Raw genomic sequence first — 16,601 nt, 5'->3', positions numbered from 1 at the left:
ATTTAAAACCGCCAGATTACATCCTCTAAAATGGTCTTTCTGAAAATGCAAAAAGCTTTCAGATAGCTAATAAGGTTAGTGCTGTTCTATAATGAGTTTCACTTCTCTTGCCAGCAGTAAGCATATTCAAATATTTCAAATGGTAACTATATCATTTTGGAAGGACCTTCGTCTTTTGAAAAGTTCATAAAAGTGAGTCTTGGCAGAGACGTACGTGACAAATTTACAGAAAGCTTAGCACTCGGCATAGAAAGAAAGACACGGCAGGCACTTTCAGCTGGGTTTACTTTTGTCTTCTGTTGACAACAGCTGGCGACGTGGGGATTTTATTTTTATTTACGTTCTCTTTACAACATATTACAGTCACCAAAAGTCGTTAGTGGTTCGAAAATGATCACAAGCATTAAAATAAATGTAAAAAAATGTAAGAAGCTCCAGTCATTTCAAATGAAGGAATGTTATTCTGCAACTACGACTAACACGGTTCAAAATACATACAAAACGTGTGTTTAAAAGGCAGTTTTAATGCTGTTTGTCTTACGTCAGGTGTCTGTGTGGCTTTGCTGAAAAAAGAAGAAAACATTCTAACTAATCCATTTGACTGGATAGTTAAACAGCGACTAGTGAAACCAGTTATATCGATGTGGATTTTAGCACCTCCATTCCTGTTATGAATTTTAAAGAAACATTCAAGTCTACGCTTTCCACCCTGCATATTAAGCTCACCAATCGCAGTCCATCTTTGGCTCAGGGTTGGGGAAGGAGCACCTTTAAAAGAAAGCTCTGGGGGAAGAGGAGGCTCTATCTGTAGTGATACATATGGATTTTTGGCTGGGCTTAACACACCAGATAAGTCTCTTCCTCTAAAGATTTCTCCCACAGCAAGCACCTTCTCCCCCCATCTTTTTTTTTCCTTCCCAGCCACATCGCGCTGCATCTAGGGCTAACCAAACCCTTATCCACCCTTCATCTTCTCTCTGACTCCGCACAACAACCTTGATTTCCCTTCATCTTTGAATAAAACATACCATAGAGACAGCCACACAGTACCTTCCATAACACACAAGGTCAGAAATATGACATATTCCAAAGAGTTACATTACATTTCCTCCCTGCCTCCATAAACATGTTCTCCATGTGTTTTCTTGCACACATGTAAAAAAGCCTCAGAAACATTTGCTTTACTTGGGGTGACATACTGCTTTTGTTTTTTAAACTTCACATGTAATCTAATTTTTAACACTTTTAACAAGACACACATATACATAAAACACGCAATGGCGACCGGAAAAGAGCTAGCTAGATTATAAGTTTTTGTTTGGCGTCTTCAGTGAGGACTAAAGGCGGATTTGTGCCCATCCGTTTCCTTCCTCTGGAAGTAGTGGGCAGAGGAGAACCTTTTGGCTTTCGAACCAGCAGAAAAAAAAGACAGTAAAGGGCCGGAGAAGAAGGGCTGGCAAAGGGACGTGCCCCTTAGGGAGGTGGTGCTTGAAGGGCAAACGAGAGGGTGTTGGTCGATCACTGGTAAACACGAAGGGAGGGGAGAGAGAGAGAGATGTCCATCACCGAGTTGAGAAAAGAGAAGAAGCAAGAGGAGGAAGGACAGAAGAGAGAGGAGCAGAGCATTGAGCTGTAGGCCTGGCAGTCAGATAAGGAGAGGCTTAAAGAGTGGAGTGGATTGTGTGTAGGCCTTTTCTGTGGGGGAATAATGCAGTGCAGACTCACTAACCGGCAGGAAGAGGAAGAGATAAAGGAAGTCAAAGACGTTAAGGACGGCGAGAACGAAACAGGGAGTTTAGAGAGAGGAGATGATTCTCAAGATGGGGGCTGACATGAAGAGCGAATAACAGAGGAGAGGAGACCGCAGAGGAGGCAGGGAGGGAGATGTAGAGAGAGATATCTTGTTACCAGCACACGCTAAAATAATTAGCCCTGGGTTGGCGAGGAGAAACGTGCAAGCGGATTAACTGGACCTAAAATAACTCTGAAGCTGCACCTCTTCCTGGTAAGCTCTTTTGTCAGACTCGTGAGAGCGTTCGCCAGCCTCGGGGGCCGTGACGTCATTCCAGGTTGTCAGTCCCCGGCCGTCGAGTCAACAGCAAACTGCCTCATGCACTTAGCGCAAAACAGCACAGCAGGACCCCCACCACCACCACCTGCTCTGCTCGCCTCTCTCTTCCACCCCCTTCCCCCAATCTCCTGTCGTCTGAAAAATGTGCAGCTGTTACAGTAAGCCCGTACGCTCTTATAGGACCAGAAATAGCCCCCTTTAGCCAGGGCAGGGACACAGCGACAACCTCCATTAGCTCAAATGTGAGAGGATTGAATCACCCCGAGCTCGAGGGCTTGAACCTCTATCTGCGCCGGCTGAGAGCAGGAATCATATTTCGCTCCCACTATCACTCTCCTGTCCCTCTCTGTCTCGCTTTTTCTCTGTCTAAAGTCCAGAGTGCACTCGCAGCTCCGCTTAGTGTGTGTGTGTCTGTGTGTGTGAGTGCGTGTGTGATTGAGTTGTAAACATTAAGCGGGGACATTCAGGGGACTCTAAACACGAGGGGATATCTTTCAGGTTCCTCTTAAGGAAGTTATGTACATAGTTAGGCCCTAAACAGTTTTACAGTTTGCCCAATGAGCGCATACAGGATCTCCGGCGAGGCGTCGTGAAAATTATTTGACACCATTGCCGCTGATATAGTGGGACTATTCTTACAGCCAGTGCTGTCTTGAAAGAGTAGAGATAATAGAAAATAATGGGGGTTGCATCAGGCTGGGCGGAAAAGGAGGGAGCAGACTAGAGGATTGGAGGCAGTCATGGAGAAGTCAGACCTTTATCTACAGGAGGAAGAAAAGAGGGAAGGGAGGTGAGAGAAAGAGAGAGAGAGAAACAGGATAGAGCAGTTAGCATATAAATCACTTCTGTAATTTGAATTAACAAGAAAGTCAGGAAATTCACAGTGAAAGGAGGAAGAAATGGAATAGGAGAGGGGAAGAGAAGGAAGATCAGTGTGAGGTGAGAAAGTTGGAGTTTGACATGTCGCCTCTGAAAAAAGCAAATTGGCTTGTCCCTGCAGCCAGGGCTTCGTGATGCGTATCGGACGCACTTGGAGAAAGCTCTTCTTTTTTTTTCGGTGGATAGGATCACAATGAAAGGAACCAGAAAGGCAGAACCCAGCGAGCAGCTTTTTAGATTTTGTTATCAAACCAAGCCGTCTTAGGGTCTCGCTTCAAATGGCATATCTTATGACCTGACAAAAGCACTCGGGGTGCTGGCTGGTGTAAGAGATTATCACGACATCTAAGATCTCAGCCAGTATAGCTGCGTTTATAATCATCAGCCTGTGACAGGAGCAGTTATGATTTGACTCATTTATTCAGGGACTCAGGTTAGCGTTGTGGGTTGAAAGCAGGTTTGTGGTTTCTCAATAGACTTCCCACTCTCTTATCTTCGATGGGTCCCCCACCTCCCTCTCTCGTGGTCTGTTATTTGAAGGTGAGCTGATTGGCGAGCCTGGAGAGGAAGCCAAGCGGTTCGGACCTCCCTGTCCCTCCTTCACCGCTGGGGCCCTCCTCACCATTTCTGCGAGTCAGCTCCAGCTCGATGGTCATCAGTACCCGACCCGAGCCCTCCTCTCCTCCTCCCCCCGCCCTCTCTGTTTTTCTGACTATGGTTCGCTGCTGCTGCTTGGGCTGGGCCTTCCCCACCGCCTGGCGTACGGGCTGGAGCAGCCGGTCAGCGAACCCGCCCCAGCCCCTCCCCGTATCCTATTTCTTATCCTTGCGTGACTCCTGCTTCTTCTTTTCCGAGGTGGCCGCCTTCACCTTGGAGGGGTCGGCGGGAGGCACAGGGCCCTGTGGGGGGAGGAGGGAGAGGGGAATTGGGGGGAGAACAGGGGAGGAGAGTCACTTCAGGAGGAAAGGAGCGTGAGGAAGAAGAGAGAAAAGAAGGGGGGGGGGGTGACACAGGTGTGTTAGAGGTGAGAAGATGAAATATGGGGTTAGCAGGATGGGTGGAAATGTGAAGAGGAGAGAGAAAAACACATTTAGGTGGAAGAGGAGGAGGAGGAGGGTGAGGAGGTAGAGAGAGAGTTCTTTTAGGGGAGGGGGTAGCAAGTGAGGGGGGGCGGTGTCCAGAGCTGTAAGGGGGTGACAAAACAGGTAACCATGCGTTAGGATGGGACCCAGTGGCAGGTAGGCTCCATACACCTGTGACAACTGAGTGACAATTGATGATTAACAAACAGACAAACACACACACACATGCAGAGTAGATTTTGATTGGCTATTGAGCAAATATTTCCCTTGAATTATTTACATATCCAGTGTCTTTGAATTTGGCCTTGGTTTGTATGAATTAACTCTTTGCCGTCCTTGTCTCGGTCAAAAATAGATCCCTTTACTCTACCAGCCACATTCACCCATTCACTCCCACACATTCACGCAGTGCTTTTTATACTATACATACAGCACTTTTACTTTCACTTATCAAACACACATAAATGACACATCAGGTGCAGTTTCAGGGTTTTGAAATATCTCGCCCAAGGACGCTTTCGCATGCCGACTGAAGGCACCGGTGATAAAACCACCGACCTTCTCATTAGTGGACGATCTGCTATTCCTTCTGAGCCACCGCTGGATCCTTCAAAGAAAATGTTTACAAATGTCTCAAATTTAGCTGGAAAGTGTTTTCATCTAGGTTACATTTCAGTGCTGAACATTATTCCTCTGACTGGAGTTCACTACGGAGTGAAGACCTTTAGCTCAATGCGAGGAAGCCGTTTAAACACTGTTGAAAGTGCCGCTGCAGATGGAGCCGGGACAGTTAAACGCCACGCATTGAACTCTTTTTAATTATTTTTAAAAGAATGCTTTTTCATGATTAAAATCGAGACAATTTTGCTTTAAAGTCTGACTTTGTGACTTATAAATAATTATACTGTTGTCATTTTTCTTCTCCCGTTTTTATGTGTTTCGCTTGTTGTTCAAATACATAAATGGTGAAAATCCAATATGTTTGCACGACCCTATTGAAAAGAAATGCATCTCTTGGGGGGTTAGCCTGTTAAATATGAAACATGTTTTGATCCCAGACACGCTTCATTCGACCATTAAATACTAGATGTCTGGTATATGTTTTAGACTTTTACAGTTACACCAAGAACAGAAAAATGAAATCATTTCCAGGGTAGCTGCACTTTGAGGCACAGCATCCCATCACATTTAAAAAGGGCAGTTCCAGGGTCAGAGTGGCAACAGAAAATTAAATATTTCTGAAGTATCTAACTGAGCTACTGAATAAATAATAACTAAAGTGTGCAGGGGAATAGTCGTTATAAATCTTCAACACTGTTTTGCTGTAGCTGTGGTCAGGGACAGGCCTGCGTAATCTCTTAACATCCTCCAGGCCTCCGGTTACCCTTTGAGGGTTTGGGTTAAGGTTAAGTTATGCATCATAACAGAAGAACTGAGAGCTAGGTACACTTCACTTAATTTTTAAAAGTAACATGCTCTAGTTTGAGAGCACGCTTGTTTAACCTGTGGCTAAAACACACTCTAACCCTAAACCTGAACGAGCCAAACTCTTTATTTAGCTTCTGCTTATGTAACTTTGCAGTTTTACTGGCAGTCCTTCTGTTTATCGTTTGTGTGTTTTCTAAAAAAAAAATCTCCTATAAGAAATCTATAAACGCAGGAGGAGGAGAGAGGGAAAATGAAGTAAAGTGTTGCTTCATTTGAGCACAACAAATCCAGGAGGAAAGACTTGACCAAGTGGAGATAAGGTCAAGGCAACACTTAACTTTACAATAACTGTATTCCAGTGCATTAACCCCTGAGTTAACCTATTGAAAACTATCACAAGCGCATGATAATGCTTTGATGGAGCCTAATAAAACTTTGCTCGTATGTAATGGTTTTTATAATGCCATTCCTTTTGAACCCCGGGTCAGCACAGTGTTGTCGTGTTACAGAGAACAGAGTGAAGAGGGAAGCGTGCCGGATATGAGGCTTTGAGACTGAAATACTTCTCCTCTAATACGTGAGGTTAGTCAACAGTGGAAAGCACACTAGAGGCGGTTTCTACCCACTGAAGCTCCCAGTAATAATACCCCGCTGATTGCATTACAAAATTTATCTTCTTTAATTACGCACTCTGCAGAAGCTGCACACACAGACGGCAGTTGAGACACACAGTGCAACCAACTCGACAGGGAAGCTGCAAGGGCCGTCCGGTGTCATTATCTTCGATCATGCTTACATTCTCTCATACATCACTGTATTGTTTACCATTATGCATCCCACGATAGGCTCGAGTTTTGCACTGCAGTGTTTTCCATAGCTCCCACGCTAACGACGGGCTTGCTTCGTAAACACACTCCAGCCTGCTTATGCAGAACGCAGTACCACCCTCGTTACAGGGGCTGCACACACTTCAAAGGAAATGTGGGTACAGTGGCAAAATAGGAGGGACTGGCGGGGAGGTAGATAGGTAGGTAAGTGGCTGCGTCCCGTGCTGCATACTAAAAAGAGAAGGTGACAGGTGAGGAGGGAGATTGAGAGGTAGATGAAGAGCGAGAGGTAGTGATTTTCTGTCTGGAACCAAAGCTGATCAGAACCCAGAATACTTGAGGAGGGAGAGGAGAGAAACTGGAACGGGAGAGAGGAAGGGGGCGGCGGGGCGTGGAGTGGAGGGTGAGGAGGCAATCGGCAGAGAGAAAGAGAGAGAGAGGGAGTTAAAAAAAAATGAAAGAGCAAAGAAGGAGTTACAGATAGATGCTTCTCATGGTCAGCAAGGTAGTCGAAGGCATGGAGAGAAGAGGAAGATGCGACTGAAGAGTGGGAGACAGGGGACCGGATAAAAGGAATCTGAATGAGAGAGAGAGTGTGCGAGGGAGGGAGTGGAGTGAAGTGAGGCAATTGGGGAGTGGAGAAGAATGGGTGGGTTGTGTGTCTGTGTGTGTGTGTGTCTGTGCTCAGATCGATACTGAGTGCACTCAATTATCATTCCAGTACAGTGCGTGTGTGTGTATGCGTGTTCAATCCTGTGAGCTTTCTTATGTGTGTGGCTGCAGGGTAAAGTCCTCTTCCACAACTCCACCTAATGGGGAGTAGCGGGCACCACAGGGTTCCTTTGTCTCTCTGTCTCGCTCACCCTGTTGTTCACTTCCCTGCCCAAAAGCCTTTTTTGAGATTTGTAGTGCAAGCCCAGCAAACAGAGGAGCGACGAAGACGGCGATGCTGATGCAAAATTGTGTCATGTCAGCAGAGCCTCCTAATAAGGGCTATTTGATCAAACAACCACTTATGAGCGCACTGTAAACTCCCACGAGTCCTCTCTGTGTGTGGTGCAGCTAGAAGACCAGAACCAGCTCAGAGGAGCAAAATAAATAAATAAGCTAAAACACACTGGAGAGTGAGCTCAGATGGAAAAGCTGTTTTCGCTGTATATTTTTCTTCCAAGCAGAGACTTGCAGGAGAGTAACTGCAAATGACAACGTTGTCAAATATTTCAGTGTCCTTTTGGCGGCGAGTTATTTATTCATATATGCACTGTCATCCGCCGCAGGCACTTGAGAGCAACTGACTGCAGCTCAAGAATAACCTGACAATCATATGACAGTAGAAAGGAAAGAAGAAGACAGAAGGAGGAAGCGGGGCTCCGGGGAGATGAGAATGAGTGCACTTGTTTAAGGTAGGAGGAAGTCTCGGTCCTTGCCGGTGTCGCCCTCTAGGTTTACGCTACAGGGGCAACATGGCGCACTCCGGAGCCCGCCACCGCTTTACAGTTTGCTTCTACCTGTGGCTAAATGACTTGCTGTTACAATAACACCTTTGATCTCCTGCCGCGGATATCTTTACACGTCTCTCGTTTCAAAGCCGAGTCTTGATTGTTGAAAACGCCTTGAACTCAAATCCTTTGACTTCTGTCTCTCTATTTTTTTCTTTTTCTTTTTTTATTATCAGCATGCAAAGCATACAGTCGATTACAACCCTGCAGCCCCCACATTACCACAGAGTAATCAAACAGAACTTGCCCTGGTGCACAAAAGAATACAAGCCACCAAAATGTCTGATTAATCCACCTCTTGAGGCTATCACACCCCCATGAGGAACAGAAGGGGGAAAAAATACACCAACTCCTTGGCGTGCAGCAGCGTAAAACCACTGATAACAGCCCAGACCATAATAGACCCCGTGATTTTCATTTGACTCCCAGTGAGCAAAATCAGCAGCTCCCGTCCATTTCCCCACTGCGAGCAATCATAGTCCCATTCAGTAAGGCAATAGCATTAGTGCCATAACCTGGCCTCGGCCATTTCACAGTCACTGGTTTGAGTTTTTCCTTCTTTTTTTTTTGTTTTTTTGCCCCGTAGCTGTGTACTGGCACCATAGTGTTAGGACGCCTCCCATCCCACCCCCGAGGGAGCTGAAGCAGTGGTGAGGACCACGAGAAAGAAAGGTGTGACGGTGTGGGCTTTAAAGCACCACGAACGCTGAGACGACACAAGAATTTAACAGCTTGAACACTGTTATTAGTGTTAGCGGGCCCGGCTTTGAATGGCATGTTATTTTGTTGTTGATATGTTGCTGAGAGGAGGAGCCGGCTGAGTGTGAGGGCATACTCGAGCTGGTTGGACTGGCATCGGGGGAATGCGATTAGGAAACTGTGCCATTATGCACTGTCATGTTGGATGTGTGCTATTGTGTTGCTGCACTGCAACAGAGGAGATGAATATTCCCTCTGACAACATGTTTCCTGAGCCCAAATACTCAAACACTGAATGCCATTGTAACCTCTCCAAAAGCACATCATTTTACTATTAGCGCCTGAATGTGACAGCAAACCAATCTGTTGCTTTTGGTGTTGTCGGCTGGATGTGTATATGCGCCGGTCTGTGTGTGTGTCTGTGTGTGTGGTGGGGCTGGAAGGAGGCAGAGGAAGAAGAGGAGCGGGGGCAGGAAGGAGAGGAAGAGAGGCATGTGGAATAAGTAGAAGGAGAAACTTGCCTGTCTCTGCTGTGAACCCTCTTTCTTTTTCTTGCCATGTTTGCTGGAGGGGACAAAAGAAAGACAATGTCAGGATGTCGAATCTATCTCTCCCTCCAGTGGTCACAGGGCTGCATTGCCTGGCAGCCATCATAAAGAACATCAACTTAATCTACTGGCCCTGTCTCAAGCACAGCCCCCAGGTGCTAGATGTGTTAAGATCTCATAAGACTGGAAGATTGGAAGGGTATAAGCAAGATGATGAATCTGTCATTTTCATGATCTAGTAGATAATCCACTCAGAAACCTTCACTTCACTACTTTTAATCATCTCGCCTTGGACCTGAGCAGTACTGTTTTTAGATTAAATCTAAATCGAGAGATCATTATCTGTGTCTTTACAGCTGACTAACTTCAATTTTAAACTCCGCACACCTAACCAAATCAAATCGTGGTACAGCAGCTATGCCAGCTTGGCCACGCAGGTGTCCATGCCAGGGATGGGCTCCGGCTTCAGCTCCAGTCCCTGGCAAAAACCCGACTGGCAGAGAGCCGCCGGCCACAGGCCGGGCACTGACCTGACACTGAGGCTGAAGACTCGGCGTGCCACCAGGAACCTCATCAGGTAGTAGATGACCACGATGAGCACCAGCAGGCCCAGGACCACCCCGATGATAGCTCCTGTGATCACGCCAGCCTGGATGGGCACTATGAGTGGACGAGAGGAAAAAGCAGATGAGGAAAGGTCAAAAAGGACAAAGATGGAAAAGTGGCAGTGGAAAGCAAATGCCAGGTTGAAGTCAGGAGTGTTCATAAGAAAAAAAAACGTGCAACGAACAAAAAAAAAAACAGTAAAGGAGATGGAAAAGAAACGATGCTGTCATTTGTGGGAGGAAATTGGTAGGAGAGGAAAGGGTAAACAAAGCTAAAAGGAAAGTGAATAAGAGATGAAAGCAGCAAAGAAAAGTAAAGCAAAAGATAAAATAAAGGTTGAATGAAAGATTAAAGATACCAGCACAGTGAAGGTAGAGAAGGAGATGAAGCGACAGAGAGATAAGGTAGAATAAAGGTGAGATCAGAGAGAGAGTCATGGTGCTGAGGGAGAAAGTGGAAGACGATGGCGTAGGGGATGGAAGAGAGAAATGGGAGGAGAAGCTGAGAAGGAGGGGGAGAGAAGAAGTGAAAGGGAGGCAGTGATAGCAATCGCAAATAGAGAAAGAGATAAAATTGCAATTGATTTCATTTAACGGGAGGTGCGAAGAATTCTAAATGAGGCAAAGCAACGACTGGTTTGAAGACAGTCGCTTGATTCGGATGAACGGCGAGAACTGAGATTAATTTCAGAGTTTCAAATGATTAAAACAAATGAGAACAGTTCACTTTCAATGGAAAAAAAAAGAATCACTGAAATATAGCATTCAGGGCGGGTGGGAATCTAGCAAGCAGGAATTTAATTTAGGAGACAAACCCCCCACAGGACGTCTCACCTTTCTCAAACACCAGCAGTCGGACACTGGAAGGCCGGCCCACTATGTCAGGGGGGTTCTTGGCGTCACAGGTGAAGGTGCCGTTGTCATTGAGCTCCAGGTTTTTGAGCAGGATGGATCCGTCACGGCGACCTGGGTTTCCCACAAACTCCAGTCTGTCTCTAAAGGGACCCTTGTTGTCAACGTAGGCAGCACCACCAGTGTAGTGGAAGATCTACAAAGGACAGTCAACACACTGTCACTCTGACTAATGCTGCATTTGGATGTTTAGTAAGTAGAGCAGCAGATCAGACCTGTGATTTCCTGCAATAACAAATTTTGCCACTATTTGTGTGCATTTTTAAAAAAAATATAGAGATGCACGAAGCACCTGTCAGGGGGACACTCATGGAGCATTAGAAAAAAATAGGGCACAGCTTTTAAAACTGGCAAGCAGCTTTACACGAGGGCCAGAAAATAATATTCAAAAGCAGCTCCTGAGGGGTGTAGCAAATGTGACGCAAATTACTACCGCACGAAAAACATATACAACATTTATAACTAATATATGGTGGATAATTGATAACTGAGGGGGTTTGGGGAATTCCAGGGAGTGGACCAAATCCCAGTGAAACATATTAGCAGTCTATTGTTTTGCATTTATAACCTATTAATTATTAAGTCCATTCAGCGTGCTGCCATTACTGCAGCAGCAAGTCTACAGTCATTACCGCTGCCTGCTGACACTGACTGCGGTGACCTATAGATAGTTTAACTGACAGAGTTAGCCAGTTTACTGTTTCTGATGCAGACGTTGTGCTTGTTTGGTTGCCCTATTTAGAGGTTCTTATCTTTCCCAATAATACAACAGTAGGTTGGATTAAATTAGCCCATTCTTGATTTATTCCACCACCACAGCTCCCAGAGCAAGAGCTAGCTACCTGTTTCACTGTATTAAATTAAGCAGATGCACACTAATCACTGTGGTACTGCAGTTAGCCATGATGTTGTTACTGGGAACAAAGCACTTTTTCTTAATAGTTTTGGTCTGTTTCTTGTGCACATCTTGTGCTCTGCACACACAGGTTAATGTATATGGTCTCAAACCAGGCAGCTTACAGCTTATTGAAGGCTTGTAAATCTCACTCCTGCTGGACCAGCTTAAACTGCAGTATTGACTGCACAGTGTTGTCAAAGGTAGTTTTACATGTAAAGCAATTTAAAAGCCGGAAGCAAAGGAGAGCTTTGCATTTAGATGTCTGCATAGTGTCGTGGCTTCTGGTTCTTCTTCCTGGAAGAAGTGCCATGACTTTTAAAATGATGACACGCCGTCACCAAGTATCGATTATTAAACATTAAATGGTCACAGTGGCAGAATAAGGGTGATGCTCTGGATTTTACAAGGTCAAGGTCAAATGTGTCTTTCAAGGTTTCATCTATAAATAAAGACCTGAGGCCTGCGGTTGCTGTTACCAAGTCCCACGTGAAAAGAAGAGGACCTTTCATATGATTAACGTGTCAGAAATCAAGTATGACATTTTAAAGGGACAAATGCAGCGTGACAACAGATAGAGATATGAAACTGTAAATCTGTCCAGGCAGGGAAAGAAATGAGCGACTGAAGATAGGTGAGGAAAAAAATAAATAAAAGAAGAAGAGAAGTCTAGTTTCAAAGTGAGGCCACCGCGGGAGACAGATGAAGGCGAAGGAGGTGAGGGAAGGACATAATGAGAGAGGAGGGGAGGGACAAAGAAGGTAGAGCTGTGGAGGAGGAGATTAAGGGAGGTGGACAGAGGGAGGCGCAGTCAGGATGGGGAGATAGAGAGATTAGAGAGATGGCAGGATGATAAGGGCAGGGAGAGTGAAATTAAAGAGCAGGAGGCAGGTGATGCAGCGGGAGGAGTGGGGAGATTAGCAGAGAACGTTGCTTTTAGTTAGTGCAGATGTTAGAGTAAACTGAGTACTTGTGTATGATGACATTTCAGATATGCACAGTACTGCATTTGCTGGATTAAACATGGATTTGTTTTTGGATAACCGCGCTCCCTCAGTGCTCTACAAATCACTTTGTGAATTTTGGAAGACATTTAAAATACAGACATCCGAAGATTAAAGAACATCTCCCGAGAGAAATCAAATCGCGTGGCCTCCAAAAGAAAACCACACCTTCTTCCTATTATCGGTTTTCTCCCTTTGCTTGCTGTGTTTCACAGAGATGGTGAAAACAATAAAAAAGTCTTTTGGCAGAAAATATAGACATTGTTGGCAAGTCTAAATTTCTGTCAGTGCAGCAGACTTGTGTACTTCCCTCCTAAATATTTATACATGACTTTGTGAATGTGAGAACAGTGGGAGTAAACAACATAAGAATGTCATTCATGCAAATAGCAAAAAAGGAGGGAAGGCTCTCCTGCTGCAGCCCGCCTTAGTGATTTACATCTGGCTCTTTAGCTGCCAAATGCTCCATTATTTCAACAGCTAGACGCTATCGTTGGCTGTCTGCTGTATAATTCTGGACAAGAGATGTTTTACTGACACAGCTGCATGCTGCAGATGAAAACAACACTGTTGTGGGCAGGGAAACAATGGCTTTATAGATACCACACTCGGTGACGTTTCGCTGGAGTTTCATCAAGCGCAGCTTTGATGCGACTATACTTGAATTGCTTGTTCCTTTCAAAGTAGCCGACCTATAAACACACAACCTTTCATTTTGCATAGCGTGTGTATATGTGTGTGAATTTGAGTATTACAGAGATGGAGTCCCGTGAGCCATCGGGCCTGTATGTCCAGGAGAAGGTGACGTCCTCCGAGGTCCAGCGCCAGGAGAAGAAAGAACAGGAGAGTCGGATGTCAGAGCCCACCAAGGCGTGCCGCTCCCAGCCAGTGTAAATCGCTATGGCCTGGGACTGCTCAGGCACTGGGAGACACAAAGCAGGTTTAAGTAGTTAATTCACACATAGAATAAAACAAAATATTCTGGGAGCTCATATTATTTTTGATACTATGAGCTGACCTTCAGGAATCTAAATCTGTAACTACAAAAACACATGTACATAGTTGTTAGTGTGAGCTGGTATAAAAAAATTAACATGCACTGTTTCTTAGAATACCTTGAGTACCTTTGTGAATATTTTTACACCTGAACTGTTATCAATAGACACAAAGTAGTCCTCTTTTAGCATAATCCTAGGTGCATGCATATACATCCAGATAGTCACTGACAAACTGCACATTAAGTGGGGTCAAATGTGCCATTGATTCAGAGTTGCACTCAGTAAATATTTGGGTTGTCTCTGAAAGGGGGAGCTTCATTTTCTCCATGGGTATGGATAATGTTGGCCTAATCATGTGCACAGTTTATGCTTGAATAATATTTAATGATCTATGTTAATTCAGTCTTGGCTGCAAAAATCAATATTTTAACTTCCTCCAAAAATGCACTCAGCATCTCAAACAACTACCAAAGCCCCTTGGAGCTGCACAGCCTCGCCGCTGAGCAGTATCATTTTTTTTGTATTGTTCACTTTCCCTTGGACCGCGCCACCAACGAGTCACAGTATTCTCACTGCTGTATCAACACAAATGCCCTTAAGCACTCTGGAGTTTTCAACACCCAGGGAGTAAAGTTCGCAGCTTTCGCTGTGCACATCCTTGAGCGATAGCCAACCCCCGCAAAACTTGTCAATGAAATCACGCTTGACGTTTTTAATTAAAATTCCGACAAAACATCTGACAGGAGGGAGTTTAGAAAGCTGCCTCCTCGAGAGCAAAAACTCTCAGTTAAAAAGCTGCAATGCTGCTGCTCTTTAAAGTTACATGCTTGGAGACACCTGCTTCGAGAGAGAAGCACAGATGGACGGTGCTGACCCATTTACTGGAATGCATGCAAAAAGAGACTGAATCTTCTACAGGTGTACTGTTGGCCTTTTAGATTAAATCAATACAGCAAATGCCAAGATATCAATTAAAATGCTTTAGCTAAGTGTTAATCCAGTGTAGTGGGAGGTATTAGAGTGCATTCTGAGATTGATTCAGTATCAAAGCTATTAGACCTTTTTCATTGTCATCAAGTTTATTAGTTTTCAGGTAGCACAAAACAGACAAAAACCCACTTTGCCATATCCTCACATCAATAGAAAGATCATTTCTACATCATCACTTTCAGTAGATTAAGTTAAGTGTGAGCTTTTTTTGTTAGAGAAGTCCTCAAAAATGAAGTTAAAACTTTAAAAGAAGATGTTTTCTTTCATTTTTCCCCCCGTTTTTTTTTTTTTTTGTTTGTTTTTTTTACCTATTCCCAGGAAGGCAACCGACGTCAGCGCCAAAAACGTCAGCATGGTCTCTGGCTTCTACGGAGCTCCCAAAAGACTGATGCTGCAGACCCGTCTGGAGTCGGTCGAGGAAGAGTCCCTCTCTGGAGGGAGCGTGAGTGGAAGGAGGAGAAAGAAAGAGGTAAAAGAGAGTGGAGGGGTGCAGGATGCCAGGACAGAGGGCTTCAAAACAGGACAACAACAGAAAACCCACTGTCCCAAGTTTTATACCCAACCACACCCCTCGTTCAGGCCTCAGCCCGGCCCATTCCTCCTCTCCTCACACTCCCCTCCTCCCGGCTCGCTCCATTTCCCTCTCTGAAATAAATGAGCGCATGCTGTCTTTTGAAGTGGAAAAGAAAGGCAGGTGACAGACACCTCCTCAGTACAGTAGTTGGTGAATTAATTGGATAAACAATAGGCAACTAGGGGCGAATTTGCAAAGTATGTGCGACATTACAGAGTGATGAATGTGATGTGTCACATTCAACCCTCACCTTGATGTGACTGAGCTGACAGGAGATGCTAATTAACACTTAGTGTGTAGGTGCAGGTAAAGGCGTGTGACGGGGACTCGCGACCATATGCGGCTGCTCTGTATGTGATCACTGCTCGCATGTTAGTATAACATGGAGAGATCCAGCAGAGAGGTCAGTCCAGGGCTCTCTCCTCCATCCCCCATGCCTCACCCCTCATTCTCCTCTCCTTGCACTTTCACCCTGTGGCCCAAACAATGCACCAACTATTTTCTCTCATTCTTCCCCCTCTTCAGATTCCTGTCATTTGCTGACGTCTCGCACTCGAACACAAAGGAGAGAGAGTGGACAGGGCCTGACTGGTGTTTGCCTGTCTGTCAATGGGGCTTTCTTCCTCTCCCTTTCTTTTTCCCTGCCCAGACAAAGCTGCGTATTGAAATCGCAGCACCCACTCCTCAGTTTTCCAGTGGCACAGACAGCAGTATAGTGTAGGGAGAGACATGCTATATATAGATGGGTTGATATGAGGACAAGAGAAGAAGCACCGACGTGAAAGTGAGGCAGCGGCAAGATACAGGCGCAGGGTGAGGAAAATATGAGAAGGAGAGCAAAGGTGTGAGCGAGAGTGAAATAAAAAAAATTTAAAAAGTCTGATTTCTGGAGGTTTCATTCAATCATTTTGTCACCCGTCATGAATATGGATTCATTTAGCCGCTGGCATATTTGTAGTGAATACATGCTCAAATTAGTAGTTCTCCTCTAGCTTCAGCAAACACACAAGCTGGATACACTCAACATTGAAGTGTAAATCATATCAACCTTGATTCAAGTCCTGCTGCCTCTCTTTAGAATTTGTATATGATGAGAGAGAAGAGCTGGCACTTGACAAGGATGTCCACTTTACCCACTTCACGTCATTATTACACTGAGCCCACTTATCCAAGTTTTCTGGGATAAAAATCAAGGCTCTCGTTTTGCAAGGTAGCACAAAGCCAAGAGAGCAGCAAAGCGCCGAGCATCAGATCAACTGTCTCTCACGTTTCAGACGACAGCATACATTTATTTATTTTTTTTGCCACTTGTGACAGCCACTCGTTCATCTTAACTCCTCAGATACCCCCCTGACGGATCAGCTGAACAAAATGGACCATCTGCCAACTTGTTGGCGCCATCAACTGTCTAAGCTTTGGCTTGAATGTCTAAATCGCGACATCCTTAACAATTATTGCAGATCCTGCCTTCAGGCCCCAGAGAAACAGGGGGATTCTTTATGAGTCTGGCAGGTGCAGAATGTGGCAAGCACCCAAACTCGTCAGCACCGAGCGATGGTGGCAGCGGCAGCGGCTGAGCTTGGCAGGCAG

General features: G+C 45.2%; 1 protein-coding gene across 4 annotated transcripts; it reads right to left on the bottom strand.

Moving 5' to 3' along the window:
* Positions 1-277: 277 nt before the first annotated feature.
* Positions 278-14,986, bottom strand: mpz (myelin protein zero). 4 transcript variants are annotated; one of them, XM_026150627.1, is made up of 7 exons: positions 14,746-14,977; positions 13,205-13,371; positions 10,473-10,686; positions 9,564-9,693; positions 9,007-9,049; positions 3,820-3,849; positions 278-2,832 (listed from the first exon to the last, which is right to left on the bottom strand). In XM_026150627.1, exons 1-7 carry the CDS (start codon positions 14,789-14,791, stop codon positions 2,821-2,823), a joined length of 642 nt encoding a protein of 213 aa, XP_026006412.1. In that variant the 5' UTR covers positions 14,792-14,977; the 3' UTR covers positions 278-2,820. The 4 variants fall into 4 exon arrangements, with proteins under 4 accessions (XP_026006412.1, XP_026006411.1, XP_026006414.1 ...); XM_026150626.1 differs by having other exon boundaries at positions 278-3,849; positions 14,746-14,986; XM_026150629.1 differs by lacking the exon at positions 3,820-3,849.
* Positions 14,987-16,601: the final 1,615 nt, after the last annotated feature.

The sequence above is a fragment of the Astatotilapia calliptera genome, chromosome 18 (assembly GCF_900246225.1).
Source record: "Astatotilapia calliptera chromosome 18, fAstCal1.2, whole genome shotgun sequence".
Taxonomy (NCBI): domain Eukaryota; kingdom Metazoa; phylum Chordata; class Actinopteri; order Cichliformes; family Cichlidae; genus Astatotilapia; species Astatotilapia calliptera.
The sequence above is the reverse complement of the archived record's forward strand: the minus strand, read 5'-3'. Positions and strand labels throughout refer to the sequence as shown.